Raw genomic sequence first — 21,143 nt, 5'->3', positions numbered from 1 at the left:
TGACTCACAATTGTGTGGGGTGGTGGGAAAGGTATTAGGATTCCCCGTACTTGTGAAGGCTTGTACTGCCAAGCTCTCAGTCTTAGGCTGCTGCGTAAAGTCAGCCTGGTGTTAGTATATGTCATAGAGCGATTTGTCTGTGTCTGGGGAAACCATGAGAGCCCAGTTGAAGAGTAAGATAGGTTCTGTAGTTGCCTGGCACAGTTAAAGGACCTTTGTGAGGACATTAGTCTTTACCTAGATGGTGTAAATCAAGTACTTCGGCTGCTCTCTGCATCACAACAGCAAGAGAGGTGTTTTCCCCAGGTGGGAAAACCAGGCCAGTGTCTAGGGAGGTGTATAGATCATTGGTATACTGTAGCTTCTCATACCAATTTTCTCTTTATATATTAGGACAAATTATCCAGTTCATCAAAACTGTCATGTCTGATTGTGCAATACCTGTGCTCTGCCGCGAGGTAAAGACAAGGTATCAGAATCAGAGGGGTTGCCAGAAGGTTGGTATAAGTTTGGTTCAGCATTGGAGAGCAGGATGGGTTCTGCACTTCTCCTACGGAGCTGGCGACACCAGCGTCTATGTGAAAGGGGCCCTTGGCCGACCGGAGACCAAAGTGACCAGGACAGGTTAAGAACATGAAGTTGGTTAGGAGGGAACAGACAGCACTGAGGGTGGACCTGCTGACATAAATCTGACTGGAGGCCTTCATGGAACCTTGGGCCCCGATGGTGCGCCGAAGGGAAGTGGTAAAGTGCCAAAGCTCAGTGACATGGCCCCACAAAAGGCATCAACCTGACAGACACCAAAATTCCAGGTGCATCAGACACAAGTTTGGAATCAACTACAACAGGGATCTTAAGCGAGACCGGGAAATCATTGACACCTTAGCACCCTTTCTGGAGTTTGAGAAGATGCTGGGTCCGCTTTGATTACCTATGTTTTTTGTTCAACTTACTCGATGACTTCGATCAAGACAAATATCTGCCACTGCAACGACGTCAGGAGCCCAACCTACCTTTTGACCTCAACTGATCATGGCATAGAGTTTTTCGATGTTTGGCAACAGAATTTTGCCCTGCGGTCTCTATGGCCTTTGGGTTTATCTGGGCGAGGTCACCGTAGGACCTGGAGCTATGTTCGGATCTCAGCCACCACAGGTATACCTACTGGAGATTTCTCTTTTCTATAGTCCCAAAAAGACTTAAAACCTAATGTTTTGGGAGTCCTTCACAGTATGAAAATGTAGGTAGGAAAGCATGTCAAAAGATGAAGGAATATCTTCAGAGCCACATCTAATGATGTCAGCATACCTGGCTGGTGCCTATATGTGGCTCCACGTCCAAACCGTAATGACATTGGTGAGATGCCACACAAACACCACTCACTGGCATGCAGGAGTCCTGGTTTGAAGTTTCAGAATCCAGTCTGATGCCTGGGGAATATTTACAAGGTGAGTAATCTGCGGTTAAAAGTATCCATCAGAAAAGGTACATTTTTACTTGATTACTACAGAACAGATGCTCATATTTAGAAATACAATGGAACAGCTGAGTGCAACAATGTTAAGGTCCAATTTACTTAATTATATTGAACATACTGGCTGATTTTCAAACCCACTTTGCCTCATTACAAGTATAAGCCATTAATAATCCTATTGAAAATCAAAGTGATTGGGACACACACAAATACTATAATCTAGTCAAGTGTTAGAGATTTAACACTGAAGCTACATCATTAGCTTGTATCATTCTATCAAAACGAACTGATAGAATGCATACATCGTAGGCAGGTGCAGCAGAATAAATGCTAAACACTGTTATTGTTAAATGATAACAATTTGAGAAAGTCACTAAAAATAACATACTTATTACAGTTAAAAGTTCCCAAAGCTGTCATTTTCATTTTTTCTAAATTATTTCTTTTAAAAAGTGTTTGTGTTTAATTCAGAGAAAGTGTGTGATCCCTAAATAGCAATTTATGAAGTGGTAAAATAATTTCATGAGGCACATAAAACAAAATATAATGGATAAGAACATTTTGGGAGTTTTATTTTTATTGCATTCATAACGAATCAAGGACATCTGACTGTGGAATGTTATAATGCAAAATGAACAGGGTACTTACATCTTTCAAAGTTATAATGTTTGGATGTTGTCCATAGCGCATTAAAATCTCAATTTCTTCAGATGGATCCCTTTTGCTTTTGTCTATAATCTAAATAGAGAAATACAGCTTTAGTTTAAGAAGGAAAAATTGCAGACAATCAAGTGATATTTTTAACTGAGAAAGAAAATGTGTAACCTACAGTACCAAAGGGTATGAGAACATCCCTACTCCCAGGTAACAATGTTTATGGAAAAATCAAGATAAATCGGCTACACACTGGAAAACCGTCATGGACGCTCTGGTCACAAGCAAGTTAGACTACAGGAACACCCTCTATGCCGAGAGCAACAAAAAACTCAGCAGAAGGCTGCAGACCATTCAGAACTCGGCAGCCAGGCTTGCTCTTAACCTACCACACAGTGCTCCCAACTCCTGAAGGAGTTCCGCTGGCTCCCCATAAACAAACAAGCACAATTTAAACTTCTCCCACACTCTTTAAAGGCACTACATAACAATGGCCCATTATGCTTTAACATTTGAATCTGCTTTCACAAACCTTCCATACACCTTCACTTGTCAGGAATCCTCTTTGCACACCTCCCGCCATAAGATAAAACAGATCTGGCGGTCAAGCCTTCTTCTACATTGCTCCTAAAGCATGGAACGACATGTCACTAAATGTAACATCCTTCTCCTCACTTATTGAATTCCACATCAAGCTGAAGACCTGGCTTTTCGAATAGTCCCACAAGGCCCCAGGTTTGGCTAGGCTCACACCTGCTCTAGGATACCCTCCTGGGTGATAGTGCACTTTACAAATCTGCAAAACTTATTTCATCATGTCTCCCCTTTAAGAATGACCCTTCAGTTCAAGCTTTCCTGCTCAAACATCAAGTATGTCCTGTTTTACTTGAATCCAAGCAACCCATGTGCTGACTTATACCTCCTTATATCTCATTTGGCTTACTCCTTCCTACTGTTCGATTCTACACTCCTGTTAGCATTATTCTTGCAAACTTTAGTCCAATCCTTCTAGCTCCAATCCAACTGCAAGCTGAAGATTTGCATGTTTCAGTTAAGGTACTCATACTTGATATACTTTACCTGTGTAGACAAAAATATTTGCTATTGTCAACTCCCAAGATATTTCACCAACATCACCCAAGTGAAATTTAATACACCAAGACAACAACAGTGACTATTTTCTACTGCAGACTGTCCTAATAATGGGATATCCTGTGGCAGGAAATCAAGGCTACAATACTCCCCACAATGGGCATGAGACGTTGCTGGTTGTGGAATGGCACGGTTCAAAGAGGCTCTGCTGATAGAAAGATGATTAAGGAGGTTTGGGTGAATGCTGGAAGTAGTGGTGGCTCAGAACAGAGGAAGGGCTGGCTGCCCTGTAGCATCAGTCCACCTACTGTCCTGGGTGGCAGAGAGAGGAAAATGATCTCACTATTCCAAAGGACCACTAAAGCACCACCCTTTAATAAAAATCTTTTTTAACATAGCAAGCTTGGATTTTCACAAATCTTCCCAAGTTTTTAAAAATATGCAAATTTGAGTATTAGCCAAAATACTCTGCACTTAAGTCCTGTTTGCAAAAGCAAGGTGACTTTCTGTTTGTACACACTCCCATTTACAAGCTACGTTTCAAACCACCTGTTAAGAAATTACCTCACTTATCTGTCTTCAGGACTCAACAGTAAGGGGTTTTGTTTATGCCTTTTAGTTTTTTTTTCCTTGTGCTGCTGCCTGGCACTACTTTTTATCGGGCATCTATTCTGTATCCGCACTTGTACTAGAAGGTCAGTGTAGTTTTAAAAAGCACTCTCTCATTCCTTGGAACTTTTAAGAGGGAGGTGAAAAACTGACCATCACATCTGTTAACGGCATCAGAACTCAGCGCTCCTGACACTTGAGAGAGCGTGAGAGAGCTGCTAACCACACAAAGAAAAGTCTCCTAATAGTAGAGATTGAACATGACAGTGCAAGTAGGAGTCGAGTGAGAAGGGTTGAAAGAAGATTTCTAGGGATGTGGTGGTGCCAAAGACCAAACTAAACCAGTTGACAAAAGGATGGATCAATGAAAACTGTAAGAAATTCAAAACTAATCTAAGAAAATAGTCATGACAGTCTGTGTTTGAGTAAGTGCATTTGTAAGGTACCTCTACAAACATAAGTATTCCTCTAATTAGGACTGCAAAATGTTGTGAATATGAGATGCAGGGGATACAATGAGTGGGAAGAATGTGTGGGAAGCAGTGTGAAGAGGTGAGTGTGGGGGGGTTAAATAGTACAGTTTCAAATTAAGTATATAAGCAATTTAGGCCAGCCAAGGGTTTGGGCCCCTTTCAAAATCCAGGTAGTGACTCTAAGCACAGCAGAATGAAAGGTAGGTAGACCTATGTCTCGGGCACCTCCAGTAACACTTCTTAGCATATTTTGTTTTATGACCTTTCACTAGTTTTACATTGCTGGAACTTAGCATCCTGTGTGGAAAGCATCACTTTACTGACATCATAAATAATGCTAGTGCTTCACAAAAAAAGAAATCTCATTAACCACAGGAAACACAGTTGCGAAACTACAGATAAAAGGGAATTTTTCTATTTAGCACTTCTGCAACTCTTCAAGCCTTGGCGTAGTGAAATGGAACTACTTGGAGATTTTGATTGCTATGAAGATTCTTTTAATGCATGTAAAGATAGCATTCAATGCACAATTTTCCCAACGGGTCTACAAATGTTAAATGAAGAGATTGAGCAAGAAAATATTATAGCAGCTGAAATAGCTTGAGACAGTTCTCAAATTAGTCAAAGTTCTGTTCCACCAAGTCAAGATCCACTAGGACAACCAATTCTTGAAAATGAAGCAACAATAGCCATGAATGAAGTAGAAACTGCAATGCAACAAGCACAACAGGATATTACTGAGTTGGGAAACTTGGAAGAAAACTTAAATATTGAACAAAAAGAAATATATCAGCAAGTGACAGAAAAGATACAGCATGGTTTACTGCATGAAATAAAAGAATTCCAATGCAGATCATTTAATCCTATTCGAATGTACATCAGTGGGCAAGCAGGAACAGAAAAATGTGTTTAAATTAATGTTTTGACTAGTTATCTACAAAAAACTACAGATTCACATTTATCTTGTGTTGTAACCGCTCCAACTGGGTTAGCAGCACACAACATTAAAGGGATTACATTACATTGATTACTCATGCTACCAGTTGAACATGAAAATAAGTTGGAATATCACAAACTATCTGCAGAAGCTTGTTATGAAGTCTCAAGAGGACTGAAGAAAATGAAACTTCTAATCATTGATGAGGTGAGCATGGTCTCAAACTTAATGCTTGCCTTTGTACATTTAAGAATGCAACAGATTTTAAAATCAGATTATGATGTTTTATTTGGAGGAAAACATGTAATTGTATTTGGCGATCTACTACAACTTACTTCTGTGAAAGGTCAACCAGTTTCTAAAACACTTGTCCATAAAGACACAATGACATCTTGGGGAAGTATTGGAATTGTGAACATTTGGTCTCATTTTGAATTTAAAGAACTTATAAAGTATATGCTACAAGCAAGTGATGAACATTATGGAAACATTCTTCAAGATATAAGAATGGTGTTTTGACAAAACATGGTAAAGAAGCTTTACAAAGTCGGCTACTAACGAACTTGTTTCCAAATGAAAAGATCGCACCTGAAATAATGTACAAAAAAATTGGAGAAAAGAAGTCTATAGTTTGCCTAATGCCAACACTGCAAGAGTGTTCTACATTCAATCAAGAACTTTTAAAATTGGAAAACCAACCAATAGTGAAAATGGAAGCCATTGATAAAATAGAACATGAAGGAGTTACTGTTCTTCTCTCAGAGAAATTACAGTCAAAATTGGATTCTTTGGAGAAGTCTGGATCTAAGACTGCTGGTTTAGAAAAGACTTTATATGTATGTATATATGTTGGGTAATTTTACGGCGTAATTTAGATGTAGAAAAAGGCTTAGTAAATGGAGCAATGGGAAAAGTTGTTGATTTGGTTCATTATCAGAGATGGAATTGAATTTTTGAAGGTTAAATTTGATCAGATTGAAGAGGTAAAACAAATTGGACGTTGTGCTGTTCGTTTTTTGCTTGTAAAAGACTTGTATGTTCGTAGAAAACAGTTTCCTCTTTCTTTAGCATATGCAGTAACCATTCATAAATTTCAAGGTTTAAGTGTAGACAGTGCTTTAGTAAATATTGGAAGTACAGTGTTTAAAGAAGGCATGGCATTGTCTCGAGTAAGAACATTATCTGGTTTGTATTTGTTGAGAAAAAGATTAGTGCTGATGTAAATTGTGTAAGCGAGTACAATTGGTTAAGAAGACTTTATGCTCCTAATTTGGTTGAATATCCTGTATATGAGAACATGTCATGTGTCCAAAACGGAAATATGGCAAACATTCCACTGAGGTTCAAAAAAAGAAAACAATTGAAGAGAATCATGAAAGTGCAAAGAAAAAGAAAATGGACTCGCTTGATGATATTGGAGGATACCAGTTAGAAAATAGTTCAGGTATCAACTGCTATGCTAATGTAATTGTAAATGTTGTCTTATCTAGAAGATCTTCATCATGAAATTAAGGAAAATCAAGAAAAAAGATTCTGCTCTTTATTACGTTAGATTTTTCAAAAGTTGGTAACTGATAGAACTAAAATCCATACTGCTTCTGGCATTCTGCATCTTTTGGATATATATACTGGTTCTTCGCAATTTACACTCAATATACAACAAGATGCAAGAGAATTTCTTATGTTTATGTTTGCAGTATTGGAGGATGAAGGAACAGAAATTGAAAATATGTTTGGACTAAGTTACAGATGGGATCATAAATGTGAAGTGTGTTCATTTTCTTCTACCACTGGAATAGACACTGAACTATTCATATACTTGACGATACCAGATTGCAAATCAGTGTCTTTCAACAAATTAGTAAAACAACTAATCAAGATATGAAATGTTCTCATTGTAAATCAGAAATGTTATCAACATTATATATAGAAAGATTTGGAAAATAAGTCATTTTAATGCTACAACATTGTAGAGCAAATGGAAGAAGATTGGAAACGAATATTAAAAATGTGGCAAATCAAGTATCAATTTCAGGAAGAACTTTTAAAGCAGTGGCTATTATTTTTCATGATTGACCTACTACAACATCTAGACACTATACTGTGTATTTAATGTGAAATAAAGGATGGACACATTGTAATGATGCCCATTTGGAATTCAAATGTTGGTTGCCTTACTAATTACTAAATTAATATGTGATATTTTTGATGCCAAAGTTTTGAAAACATAATTTGGCCTATTGAGAAGATGTGAACACAAATTAACACGTTTATTTTTGATATTTTCAATGCAAATAGTTTTGGAAACATTATTCGGCCTATTGGGAAGATGTGAACAAATACTGTTTGGATTATTGTCTGTGCTAATTCTTATTGCATTTGAAAAATTGTGTTTAAAATAAGTACTTTATGTATTTGATCTTTATATTATACGTGATGTAAATGAGTGTCTATTTTACAAAATATACTTCAAAGAAATAAATGATTTAATGTAGTTGAAGAATGTAATTTAGAAACTGTAGGTAGGTAAACAGATAGTTGAACTTGTAAATATTTTCAGCACAGAGCTGTTTTTTTATTTTTACAATCTCATGGATTGTATTTTTTCCCCCGCTGTTGTATGATGATCTACATTGAAGTCACTGCGGATGGTGAAATTCAGTAGAACCTGAGAACAGCAAAAAAGGGAAACTGAATATGTTATGTAATTCTAAAATTATGATGTGTTCCTAAAACTATAATATTGTATGCAATAACAGTTGTTTTTTTTTACAGAAAGAAATACTAAAATTTGTAAAGATTTTACATTCAGTTTACAACAAAACTACTGTAAAATACTTTCACTGAGTTTTGTATCTCCTTTAATAAAAAAGGTAAGATGAAATAATGTAATAAACATGATAATATGAACTAATGTTTACATTCGCTTTTACTGCACTCATCCATTTTTTCCAAACACTACCCATGCACTCATCTATACAGTTATGCACTATTTCCACACTCCTCTAATCACCCAGGCACTATCCATGCACTTCTCCAATCACCCAGCCAGTACCCATACACTTATAATATCACCCAGACACTACCTATGTACTCTTCCAATCACCCAGGCATACTCATGCAATGCAGGTACACTCATGCAATCAGCTAGACATTACGCGTACACTCTTCCAATCAACCAGGTATTACCTATACACTTCTCCAATCCCCTAAATATTACCCTTGCAATCGTTCAATCAACCAGGCAGTATCTATACACTGCTCAGGCAGTATACATGCACTTATAAAATCACCCTGGCACTATTTATGCAGTCCTCCAATCACGTAGGTACTACTTCTGTACTCCTCCAATCCCCCAGCCAGAACCCTTCAAATTATAAATCCACCCAGGCACTACCTATGCACTCCTCCAATCACCCAGGCAGTACCCTACACTCATGCAATCAGCAAGACATTACCCCTACACTCATGCAATTAACCTGGCATTACCTATGCATTCTTCCAATCCTCAGACATTACGTTTGCACTCATGCAATCACCCAGACATTACTCATGCACTCCTTCAAACACTTACAAATTATCCCTGCACTCATACAATCACCCACACGTTACCCAAGAACTCCTTCAATCACCCAGCCACTACCCTTGTACTCTTCCAATCACCCAGGCACTACCCCTGTACTCATGCAACTACCCAGCCAGTACCTATGCACTTATAAAATCACCAAGGCACTACCTCTACACTCATGCATACAGCTAGACATTACCCCTATACTCGATGCAATTACTCCGGCATTACCTATGCACTCCTCTAATCCCCCAGACATTAACCCTGCACGCATACAATCACTTGGGCATTAGCCATGCACTCCTCCAATGCCGCAGACATTACCCCTGCACTCATGCAATCACCTAGCTATTACCCATGCAGTCCTTCAATCACTCAGGCAGTACCCATGCACTCATGCAAACACAGAGGTACTAGTGATGCACTCATCAATGCACCTAGGCATTATCCATGCACTCCTCCAATCAGCCATGCACTATCAATGTACTCCTTCAATCACCCAAGCACTACTTTTGCACTCCTCCAATAACTCAGGCACTAGCACTGTACTCATATAATTACCCAGACAAAGCCCATGTACCAATAAAATCACCCAGGCACTACCTCTACACTCATGGAATTAACTAGACATTACCCCTACACTCATGGAATTACTGAAGCATTACCTATGCACTCATCTAATCTCGCAACCATTACCCCTGCTCTCATGGAATCACTTAGGCATTACCAATATGTTCCTCCAATGACCCAGACATTTGCCCTTCACTCATGCAATTACCTAGTTATTACCCATGCAGCCCTTCAATCACTCAGGCAGAACCCATACACTTATAAAATCATCCAGACACTACGTATGCACTCATGCAAACACAGAGGTACTAGTGATGCACTCATCAATGCACCTAGGCATTAGCCATGCACTCCTCTAATCAGCCATGCACTATCCATGTACTCCTTCAATCACTCAAGCACTACTCTTTTACTCCTCCAATAACACAGTCACTAGCACTGTACTCATATAATTACCCAGGCAATACCCATACACGTTTAAAAACATCCAGGCACTACCTATGCACTTATGCAATCACAAAGGCACAACTAATGCACTTCTCAATGCAGGTAGGCATTACCCATGCACTCCTGCAATCATCCAGCCAGTACCAATGCACTTAAAAAATCACCCAGGCATTACTTATACACTTTTTTAATCACCCACGCACCACCACTACAGTCATGCAATGACCCAGACATTACTCTTGCACTGATGCAATCCGCCAGAAATTAGTCATACACTCCTCCAATTACCTAGACATTACCACTGCACTCATGCAATCACTTAGGCATTACAAATGGAGTCCTCCAATGACCCAGACATTTACCCTTCACTCCTGCAATCACCCAGCTATTACCCATGCAGTCCTTTAATCACTCATGCAGTACCAATGCACTTATAAAATCATGCAGGCACTACTGATGATCTCCTCTATGCACCTAGGCATTACCCATGCACTCCTATAATCAGCCATGCACTATCCATGTACTCCTTCCATCACCCAGGCACTACCCCTGTATTCGTACAATTACCCATGCACTTATAAAAATCACCCAGCCACTACCTTTACACTGATGCAATCAGCTACACATTACCCCTACACTCATGCAATTACCCAGGCATTACCTATGCACTCCTCTAATCTCCTAGACAATGCCCCTGCAGTCATCCAATCGGCAATGCATTAGGTATGCACTCCTCTACTCATCCAGACACTATCCCTGCACTCCTCCATTCACCCAGGCACTATCAATGTATTCCTCCAATCACCCAGTCAGTACCTATGCACTCATAAAATCATGCAGGTATTACCCATGCACTCCTCCAATCACCCACACATTACCCCTGCACTCATGCAATCACCTAGGCACTACCTATGCACTCCTCCAATCACACAAGCACTACTCATGCACTCATTCATGCAGTCTAGCACTACCCATGCACTGATCCAATCACCCAAACACTACTCATGCACTCATCCATGCACTCAGGCTTTACTATTGCACACATCTATTCTTTTAAACACTACCCATGCACTCATGCAATCACTCAAGTTCTACTCATGCAGTCCATCAATCACTCAGGCACTACTATTGCACTCATCCATTCCCTCAGACACTACCCATGCACTCATCCAATCACTCAGGCACTATCCATGCACTCCTCCAATCATGCAGGCACTTCCCATGCACTCATTCATGCACTCAGGCACAACCCATGCATTCCTCTAATCAATCAGACACTCCTCCAATTACCCAGGCACTACGCCTGCAATCATCCAATCACTCAGGCACTCTTTTTGCACTCATCCATTGCCTCAAGCAAAACCCATGCACTCTTCTATGCACTCAGACTCTACCCATGCACTCATTTAATCACTCTGACACTACTTTTGCACTCATGCATTCTGCCAGGCACTACCCATGCATTTATCTATTCACTCAGGCACTATCTATGCATTCATCCAATGACCCACATATTACTGCTGTACTCATTCATTCACTCAAGGGGTACTCATGCACTCATACAATGATTCACATATTACACTTGCAGCAATTCATACAATACATACAAGTTTGTCTATTTTTAACCAAATAGGCGGTTCCAAAAATAACTATTTTTTTTTTTAAATTGTACTTTTAAAAAAACAGTTTTATTCATTTTTTGGTGTTTTTTTAACCCCCCAAAATAATCACAAAATCAACAGGATGAACTGAAAAAAACTTTTCAAAACATTTTGCAATTATAAAGCCATTGCAAAAACAAAAAACAACAAGCATTTACAATGCAATGGTCTCGGCAATATTATAGGTAGAGCTATTGGTATTGCTCATTATTTTTTTATCATTTTTGTATCCCTAAATAAATGGCATTGTCATTTCTATTGGCATTAGCTTTTTTTGCATATGTGATACCTATTGCATTAGCAGAGAGAGAGTGAGGTAGTGAGATAGAGAGAGAGAGTGAGGTATTGAAATAGAGAGTGAGGTAGTGAGAGAGAGTGAGGTAGATAGAGAGTGAGGTAGTGAGATAGAGAGAGTGAGGTAGTGAGGGAGAGGGATGTTGTGAGGTAGTGATATATAAGCATAGAGTGATGTTGTGATGTAGTGAGATAGAGAGAGAGGTAGTGAAAGAGAGAGTGAAAGTGAGTTAGTGAGATAGAAAGAGTGAGGTAGTGAGATAGAGAGTGATTGAGGTAGTGAGTGAGAGAGTGAAGTTGTGAGGGTGTGAGCTAGAGAGTGAGGTAGTGATGTTTTGAGAGAGAGAAGTTGTGAGATAGTGAGGTAGTGAGATAGAGTGGAGTAGTGAGGTAGAGAGAGTTGTGTAGTGAGAGAGAGTGAGGTAGTGAAACAGTGATGTAGTGAGGGAGAGGGATGTTGTGAGGTAGTGAGATGTAAGCAGAGTGGTGTTGTGATGTAGTGAGATAGAGAGAGGTAGTGAAAGAGACAGTGAAAGTGAGTTAGTGAGATAGAAAGAGTGAGGTAGAGAGATAGAGAGTGAGTGATGTAGTGAGTTAGAGAGAGAGTGAAGTTGTGATATAGAGAGTGAGGGAGTGAGAGAGTGAGGTAGTGATCTTTTTAGAGAGAGAAGTAGTTGAAAGTGCATTTGCTCTGCGCTCATTCACGAATACAAATAAGTGTTACAGTACTTACATTTACTTTTTAATTGTGTTCTAAAGTGGAGAACATGGACTTCATTATATTTGTGCTGAAGAATCGCAGGGCTGTGGCTACGAGAATTGGCCGGGAATGCGGTCACTGGTTCGAATACAAAGATTGGCAGGGTACAGAGACTGGCTGGGTACAGAGACTGGTAGCGCTGAGATTGGCTGAGGGTGCAGGGACGTGCTGACTGGCTGGGTACTGCATCTACAGAGGCTGGCTGGGGGTACAGAGACTCTCTGGGGAGCAGAGGCTGACGCACGTCATCCTTCCAATGGCCAGGCGGCCACTCCCTCACCGGAGAGGTAAAATAGTGACTCTTCACTCCACAAGTATGGTGATCCGAACCATATAATAGTCGTCGATCTCGTGGGGGTCAATACATGTCTATATTATTAGCCTCGGTGTTCTGACATACCGCCAAAGCGCCGAGAAACAATGCTGAACCAGCGTCCAGCGCCCTCTCTTCCACTGGAGCACAAAGTACTGTAAAGTAACGTAGATGAAGGAGGCTACGCGTTCAGAAACGTGTCTCCCCTGAGAGTTCCATGGCACTAGACTAACACAGGCACTTAACATGTGCACTAGTCTGGAAGAGATTCGTTCACTTTCCAGCACCATGATAAGCGTGTAAGCTTTTAATTCTGTTAAGAACACTAGTGCTAAACCGATGGGAGTAAAACGGAAATAAGTGCCATATGAGATGAACTGCTGGTCAAGACTTAAATCCTACCAAAGCCGACTCAGCCTTCTATCCTAACAAGGTATGCAAGTTACATCGGAAAACAAGAACAGCTGATGTTTACAGCACTTGGAAACGCAGGATGTAGAATGGAGCGCTATCTGTAAACAATGTAATACTGCAAGCACCAACACCACAAGCTATGATGAATGCCAGCTGAGTACACAGATAATGCCGCCCGCCCTCTGATCATTTAAAGCTCGAAACCGATGGGAGTAAAACGGAAATATGTGCCATATGAGATGAACTGCTGGTCAAGACTTAAGGATTCCCGAGCCCGGCGCCGCACGCAACGCCCTCGGAGCTTCGCGTGAATGCTAAACAAGGCCGGGTGAGATTACTAGCTGTAAGGGGCCCCACCTACAGAGAGAGTCTAACAAGGGGGAAAGGCGTCCAAGGCACGGTGCGGATCCCTGCTCATCGAAGGGCAGCGCCGCCAACTATACTCACAACAGCACGAAGATCCTCACGGCCAGAGGACAGCAAAACAATGGCGGATGGAAGCTCCGAAACTTTTTCGGATTCGGGGGCGTGTTCCTGCTGTTCTAAAAGGGCGTGGCTAAAAAGTGGAAAGAACAGCAAGGAACACGCCCCCGAATCTGAAAAAGACGGAGCCTATTTGGAGGGACGGCTCTCTCCTCCAATGGCGGGCCTCCGTTTAGGACTTGGGGGGTGAGGATGACTTCAGCACCACCTACAGCACAAGGCTTGTCTGGCTAGAAGAGGAGGAAACTGATTTTTGGGCTGTGCTTGATTGCCAGGGGTATGGGGGTTAGAGGCGGGCAAAAGGGAACCTAGATGCATGGTTAGATCAACCTACTTGCTGAGGGGATTGGTTACAAGAATGTGTATGCAGAAAAAGTTACCATGTATGCTAATAGTTCTATTGCAGCTGCAAGTTCTATGTTATCATGTGATGAGGGAATATATTTTGCCTTTCGCTTGTTGCAATGGCTTGATTTTCTTTATAAAATGGAAATAAAGCATTTTTTTAGTATAAAGTTACGACAAACATCTGATTAACAAAGCCTTTCATTTGCCCATTTCAATTTAATGACCAGCAGGTTAGTTTGGGAGATGCTGTTGCACTTAAAGCGATTTGAAGGAATGTACTGTATAGTGAAGTATATAATCAGATATAACTGCTTATTGCTATACTGCAAGCTTTACACTTTTGTTTCCAAAGTAGTGCAAGATAGTATACTTTTCATCAATCTAATGCACAAATTAACAATTTTGAACACATCAGCGGGTCTTTTGCACCCATTCGAGGCCGCTATATCATGAGCCAATACTCAGTTGTGAGCTGGTCCTTGAACAGACTCTTAAGAATTCCAAAGACCAAATTCTACACAGAACTTCAGCACAGCTTTTTATTTAAATATGATGCAAAATCTTCATGGCAATACTTGCATGTGGCAATAAAAGCTGGCTCTTGCAGGCACTAGGGGTCTTTGAAAGTTTAGTTTGTGACCACATAGCTTCCAATGTGAGAGCCTCAGGAAAACCTACAAAGATTTTTGGGAAGGTTAAAATATTTTATGAGTGCTTGTCAAATAGCACCAGATCCGGCAATAAGACTGACTTACCCTGTGGCCACAGATTGTTATACGATTTCTGTGGAACCACGGAAGAAAAATGTGGTAGTCTGTTATTGTACTAGGAGTTTGGTGCCTTGATATTCCAAGTGTAAAACTGCTGATCATCATAGGGTAGTGTAATACTACTGTTTATACCTCAGCTTTACCACGTGAGACCAATGTTTATTATCATTTGACATGAATGTTTCCACAACTCTATGCAATGCTTCATTATCTAAAGTGTTCAAATGAGCAGTGCTGATCAACTTTTGTGCAAAAAAAACCTTTGCATCAAAATTTGATACAAATGCTACAGCATAATAACTTACTTCCCAAACCACTAGGCCCTAGGACTCTAAAACGTTTTGTTAGTTCATTAAAGGGCCGTGCTAGACACCTCGGTACTGTGTTTGCTTCACACCAGTTCTGGATGGGTAGACAGTTGCACTTCCCTTTGTGACCAGTTGCTCTTGAGGGCCTGTATTTACACCTTGAAAAATTAAACATGCTTCTCTGTTGTCCATGCTATATTAAAAAAAGAAGCAGGAAAAGGCGATACCCTGAAAGTAATTTATTTTCCTTTGTTTGATGCTTTCAACTACAACTCTTGTTCTTATTTTAGAAATTATGAACACAGAGGGCGGAGAATAAGAAAACTACATTCTTTATGAGTATAAAGAGACTATTTGCCATTTATATTCTTCCATAATCTCTGCCCCTTTAAAAATCAATGTTGGCATAAGATTGCAGCGAGACGTTAGAACCAATCACTCTTTGACTATGTACATGTCTGTTTCATGAACCCACAAGTTGTGACGCATACTCTGATATTGCAGTGTTGTGTGCTGGTCGCAACAGGTAATATACACATAGCCCCACATGTCTTGATCTGAGCCCCAATTATAGTTATAGACGCAATTGCAGTGCACCTTATAGTTGTGTTGATTTTGTATGTACTCTTATTTATTGTGTGAGCACAACACTTATGCCAGGGAGCAGGTGTGCCACAATTGTGTATCCAATGAGACCGCTCCTCCTGCTTTAGAAATAGGTACCCAATACAACTTCCCGGTACTCTGTTAAGCAGCTAAATATTAACTATGAATTATTTAGCTGCTGGAACAGTATCATGATATTTCTCTAAATTGGTGCTTTAGTTTTAGACAACAAAGGTCAGAAACAAAACTAGGCAACCTTTGACTGCTATTTCTGAGCTGTACTGTCTGAAAATAATGTAGTAACTGACATAAATTTGGGGTAAATAGGGTTTCTTCATTGACTGCAGGCCCACAGAGGCAGGTGCTCGCTCTGCGGTGCAGCACAAAAGCTTGCGCAAGACTATGTTAAACTCAACAGAAATAAAAAAAATGCATATATACACTTGATAAAACAAAAGGTACGCCTGTTTCATTCTGCACATCCCAATTGTGTCTTCAAAACTGTATGTAGCCTGTGTAACATTACACACGGACACATTCATTTTTTGTTTATTTTAGGCACTTGGAGGTTAACTGATTAAGTCATCAGGCCTTAAAAGAGAGGTGCGCTTGTTTGGCATGATTCTAAAATCTGTGAGGCCTTTCTCAACAGCGTCTGTGAACACTCCCTGCTTTGAGAGGAAACTCGGGCAGGGCCTCAGGATGCCGCCGGACTGGAGATGCAAATGCATCTCTTCGCATAACAAAGGGACAATTAGCATCGCAAGAGACCCGCGTTCTCTTAACTCTGCTGGGGGATGGGCCCTGCCTCTAACACCTTTCTACAGAGAAGCAGCGTAGGATGCAGGTGTGCAAACAGAGGCTGTCTCTGTAAAGCTTCAATCTACGAGCAGTCATACAAGTGCAACTGTTAAGCGATGCATGATTTTAAAGGCGCAGCTAAGTTTTGTGTGGAAATTGTTTCATTTGTAAATACTACAGCTCCGTTTCGAGCTTGCGCAGGCTGAAAGGCTTACAGATCTCTCTGATCTCTTCACCATCTGAACGTTTGGAGTTACTGTGCTCAGTTTTGTAAGCTGTTCACGTCTTCAGTAGTGTGCACTATAAAAGGGGATATGAGAGGAAACAAAATCTGAATGCTAAACAAGGCCGGGTGAGATTACTAGCTGTAAGGGGCCCCACCTACAGAGAGAGTCTAACAAGGGGGAAAGGCGTCCAAGGCACGGTGCGGATCCCTGCTCATCGAAGGGCAGCGCCGCCAACTATACTCACAACAGCACGAAGATCCTCACGGCCAGAGGACAGCAAAACAATGGCGGATGGAAGCTCCGAAACTTTTTCGGATTCGGGGGCGTGTTCCTGCTGTTCTAAAAGGGCGTGGCTAAAAAGTGGAAAGAACAGCAAGGAACACGCCCCCGAATCTGAAAAAGACGGAGCCTATTTGGAGGGACGGCTCTCTCCTCCAATGGCGGGCCTCCGTTTAGGAAGCCAGCCAATGGAGGAGAGGCAAAAAGAGAGGCGGGCTAAGGAGCCACTCTAGGAAACATTAAATCTCGACTTCCGGTTCTGCCTTCGGCAGACCGGTAGTCCTCGACCTAAAAATTAACAGCGGTGGTTACTTGCAGCAACCACAACAGCTTCAACAGATTGCTCTTCAGTACAAAGTATGCATTGCTGTATAAGTCCAGCGTACTCTGGAATGATTTGTGGGTGGATGCGGCAGAACCTTCTGAAGTGCTAGGCCCTGCAACCTGATCATCTTGCTGGAGTTGGCAACGATGTTGTTCTCCCACAAGATGTTTCGTGTGTATAATGAAGCACCTACATTGATGAAGTTCCGCATGAATATTTTTTCTTGGATCCCGAGATAGGATGTTGCCACAAATAGTGCAGGTCACCTTCTGTGCATTGACCTTACTCACTCCAGGTGGTATAGAAAAGAAGGCCCACACAACACTATCTTTCCATCGCTTGACAGGTTCTTCCACTTCCTCCTCATCAGCAGGAATGTTCTGTGGTGGATTAGCAGAAGCCATTTTCTTGGTGAATTAAAAAAAACACCAAAACAATGAAATAAAGAGAAGCAGAAAACACAAGAGCTGTGTCTTCTGAAGTTGCTACTGGAAGATTGAAAAAATTGGGTTGGGTCCTGCAAGTTCTAGAATAGAAAGGTTCTTAACCAATGAAATACTTTCTTTTGAAGTCACATGGGATCCGTGCACGCGGCGCGCAAGCAGCAGGCACTTGATGAGATTCCCCAAAAATATAGTTATCAAAAATATATCTTTATTCCAGTTACGAATATAAGATATTTACAATTATGTTAAATAATCTATTGTTATAATATACATATTAAAGTTATATACATATACTTTTAAAACTTAAAGATTTGCGATGGATTTGCACACCCGGCGCGACCCCAGGAAATACGTACATGACGTTGCGTGGGGTAGAGAGCTGTACACCCTCCGCATAAGCAACATGCATTGTACAAGACTTAACCAATATGGCGGCAAAATTTCTTGGAGTTGTGCACCCACCGTGGCTGGTACACGAATCCACTTTAAAAAAAAATTTAATTCATATTTTAAACAGGAGAAAACATCACAATGTTTTTATAAAGGGTTAAAGATTTTGAAAAAGCATTTTTGTGACATTACAAATAGAAATTAACATTTAGAAATATTTCAAATTAACAGAAAAAAAACATAGGTTCCAGGGACGTTATAGTTAGTAATTAGCATTTAAAAAACCTTTGAAATTCACAGAAAAAACCATAGGTCGAAAGAACGTTATAGTTAGAAATTAGCATTTAAAAAACCTTTGAAATTCACTGAAATAACCATAGGTTTCAGGGACGTTATAGTTAGAAATGAGTATTTAAAAAACCTTTGAAATTCAAAGAAAAAAACACAGGTTTCAGGGATGAAGTTGGACATTTCACTCGTACAAAACGAGAGCAATTCGGCCGTTATAGTTAGTTGAGCAAACTATAACTCGCACACCCGCAATGTACTGCTGATGACATCACATATTACATCACTCATAACATGGTCAGTGACATCACTGATGACATCGCTGCTGACATCATCCACGAGATAATCTGAAGCACCTCCTCAAACCCTAATATAACCTTTGATACATCTACTCTAAAATACAGACTGCCATTCTTGAAACCATAGACACACCAATACCAGTTACAACATACTCACTCACTGATTCCTAGCTCTACACACACATCTACTCCCTCACCCATACAGTCACTCATACATGCAGTCACTCATCAATACAGCCCCTATCATATGCACTCATAGACCCATACACTCACATACCGCCACTCACCCATAGTTACTCACACACCTAGTCAGTCACCCAAAGAATCAATCACACTGCCATTTGCTCACCTATACAGTTATACACACAGCATCTCACTTATTTATACACATACGAACACATACTTATTCCCCTATACAATCACTGACAAAAGCACACACTCATTCATACAGTCAGTCTGACAATCACTCACTCTCACATATAGTCACTTATAATCTCCAGGACTCACACATACTGCCTTTCACATATGTAGTTACTTACACATATACCACTGAGACATCCATTCACTCACCAACACACTCACTCACCAATACAGCCCCCTTGCAGATCCACTCATGAACCTATACACCCAGTGAATACCCACTCACACATACATGCAGGGAGTCACCCACACCCCACCCACAGAGACTCTCAGGCACCCATACAGATAGTCAAACAACCAATCAATAACCCATATAGACACTCATGTAGCTACTCACAAAGCCAAACTGCCACTTACACACCAACTGACAGACTGATACAGACATTCAAATAGTTTAGTCACTAACCCATGCTTTCAGTAAGACACGTTTAATCACTGACTTATACAGTCGGTCACGTATCTACTAAGTCATCAATTCAGACAATCATACACCCACGCGTTTTTCAATACACCTTGGCCTATATATATATATATATATATATATATATATATATATATATCTTTTAGAAACAACTTCCCAACTCTTCCCGCTTCCCATCCGGCAAACAGAGAAGAGAGAGTCACGGACACCTCGTTTCTTCGTGGCAAAGTCAGGTCTTTATTTTAAATATACAGCTTTCGACGCGTTTCGGATATCACAGTATCCTTATATATTTATATATAAAACATATTTAAACTTTACAGAAACACACAGTCACTGGATGATGTCACTGATCATGTCATGAGTGATGTAATACGTGATGTCATCAGCAGTGCATTGCAGGGGTGCGAGTTATAGTTAGCTCAACTAACTATAACGTCCGAATTTCTCTGGTTTTGTACAAGTGAAATATCCAACTAACTATAACGTCCCTGAAACCTATAGTTCTTTCAGCGAATACATACATATATATATTGGACAATTGATGTTTGAATAAAGACACTTACCTGCATCTTTTTGCTGACGGAGACTGTATCCTGTTGCTGCGCCACATTGGATGGTCACGCTGTGGAACGTGTTGTGGATATACAGATTTATATAAACATATATATATATATACACACATACATATACATATATATACACACATACATATATACACACATACATATATACACACATACATATACACACACACATATACACACACACATACACATACATATATATACACACATATACACACACACACATATACACACACACACATATACACACATACATATACATATATACACACATACATATACATATATACATACATATGCGTGCCCACCTTGCGTGTATGGCACTAACTGCGTAAAGTGGGCACGCGGTGCGCGAAGCGCACCGCGTGCTCACCGTGCGCGCACGGTGCACGAAGCGCACCGTGCGCGCACGGAACGAACTGCGTTAAGTGGGCGTGCACGCCACAAATGGCGTAAAGTAACTTAGCATTTAAAAAACCGTACAAATTCACTGAAAAAACCATAGGTTTCACACACGTTATAGTTAGGAATTAGCATTTAAAAAACCTTGCAAATTCACTGAAAAAACCATAGGTTTCAGACATGTTATAGTTAGCGGAAATTTTACTGATAAAAAACCAATGAAATTCCCCCGTTATAGTTAGTGCAGGCAACTATAACTCACGCGACCGCAATCTTCTGCTGATGACATATGTGTCTTTATGAAAAAAAAATATTTCTAATATATGTATAGCTAAAAATTTATGGAAGAAGACATGGGCAAATAAGTGTCTAAATACAGTATTAGCATCAGCAGAGGATTGCGGTCGCGTGAGTTATAGTTGCCTGCACTAACTATAACGGGGGAATTTCATTGGTTTTTTATCAGTAAAATTTCCG

At 40.4% G+C, this 21,143-nt stretch overlaps 1 protein-coding gene across 1 annotated transcript in view; it reads right to left on the bottom strand.

Annotated features, from left to right (window-relative positions):
- The window catches only part of RPS6KA6 (ribosomal protein S6 kinase A6), a 626,385-nt gene that overhangs the window by 177,636 nt on the left and 427,606 nt on the right, over positions 1-21,143 (bottom strand). Inside the window, exon 16 of the mRNA XM_085607823.1 lies at positions 2,123-2,212. Coding sequence (XP_085463949.1) covers positions 2,123-2,212 — 90 coding nt within the window. The remainder of the gene's footprint in view (positions 1-2,122; positions 2,213-21,143) is intronic.

The sequence above is a fragment of the Triturus cristatus genome, chromosome 5_2, assembly GCF_964204655.1.
Source record: "Triturus cristatus chromosome 5_2, aTriCri1.1, whole genome shotgun sequence".
Classification (NCBI taxonomy): domain Eukaryota; kingdom Metazoa; phylum Chordata; class Amphibia; order Caudata; family Salamandridae; genus Triturus; species Triturus cristatus.
Note: the sequence above shows the minus strand (reverse complement) of the source record. Positions and strands in the feature narration are given on the sequence as shown.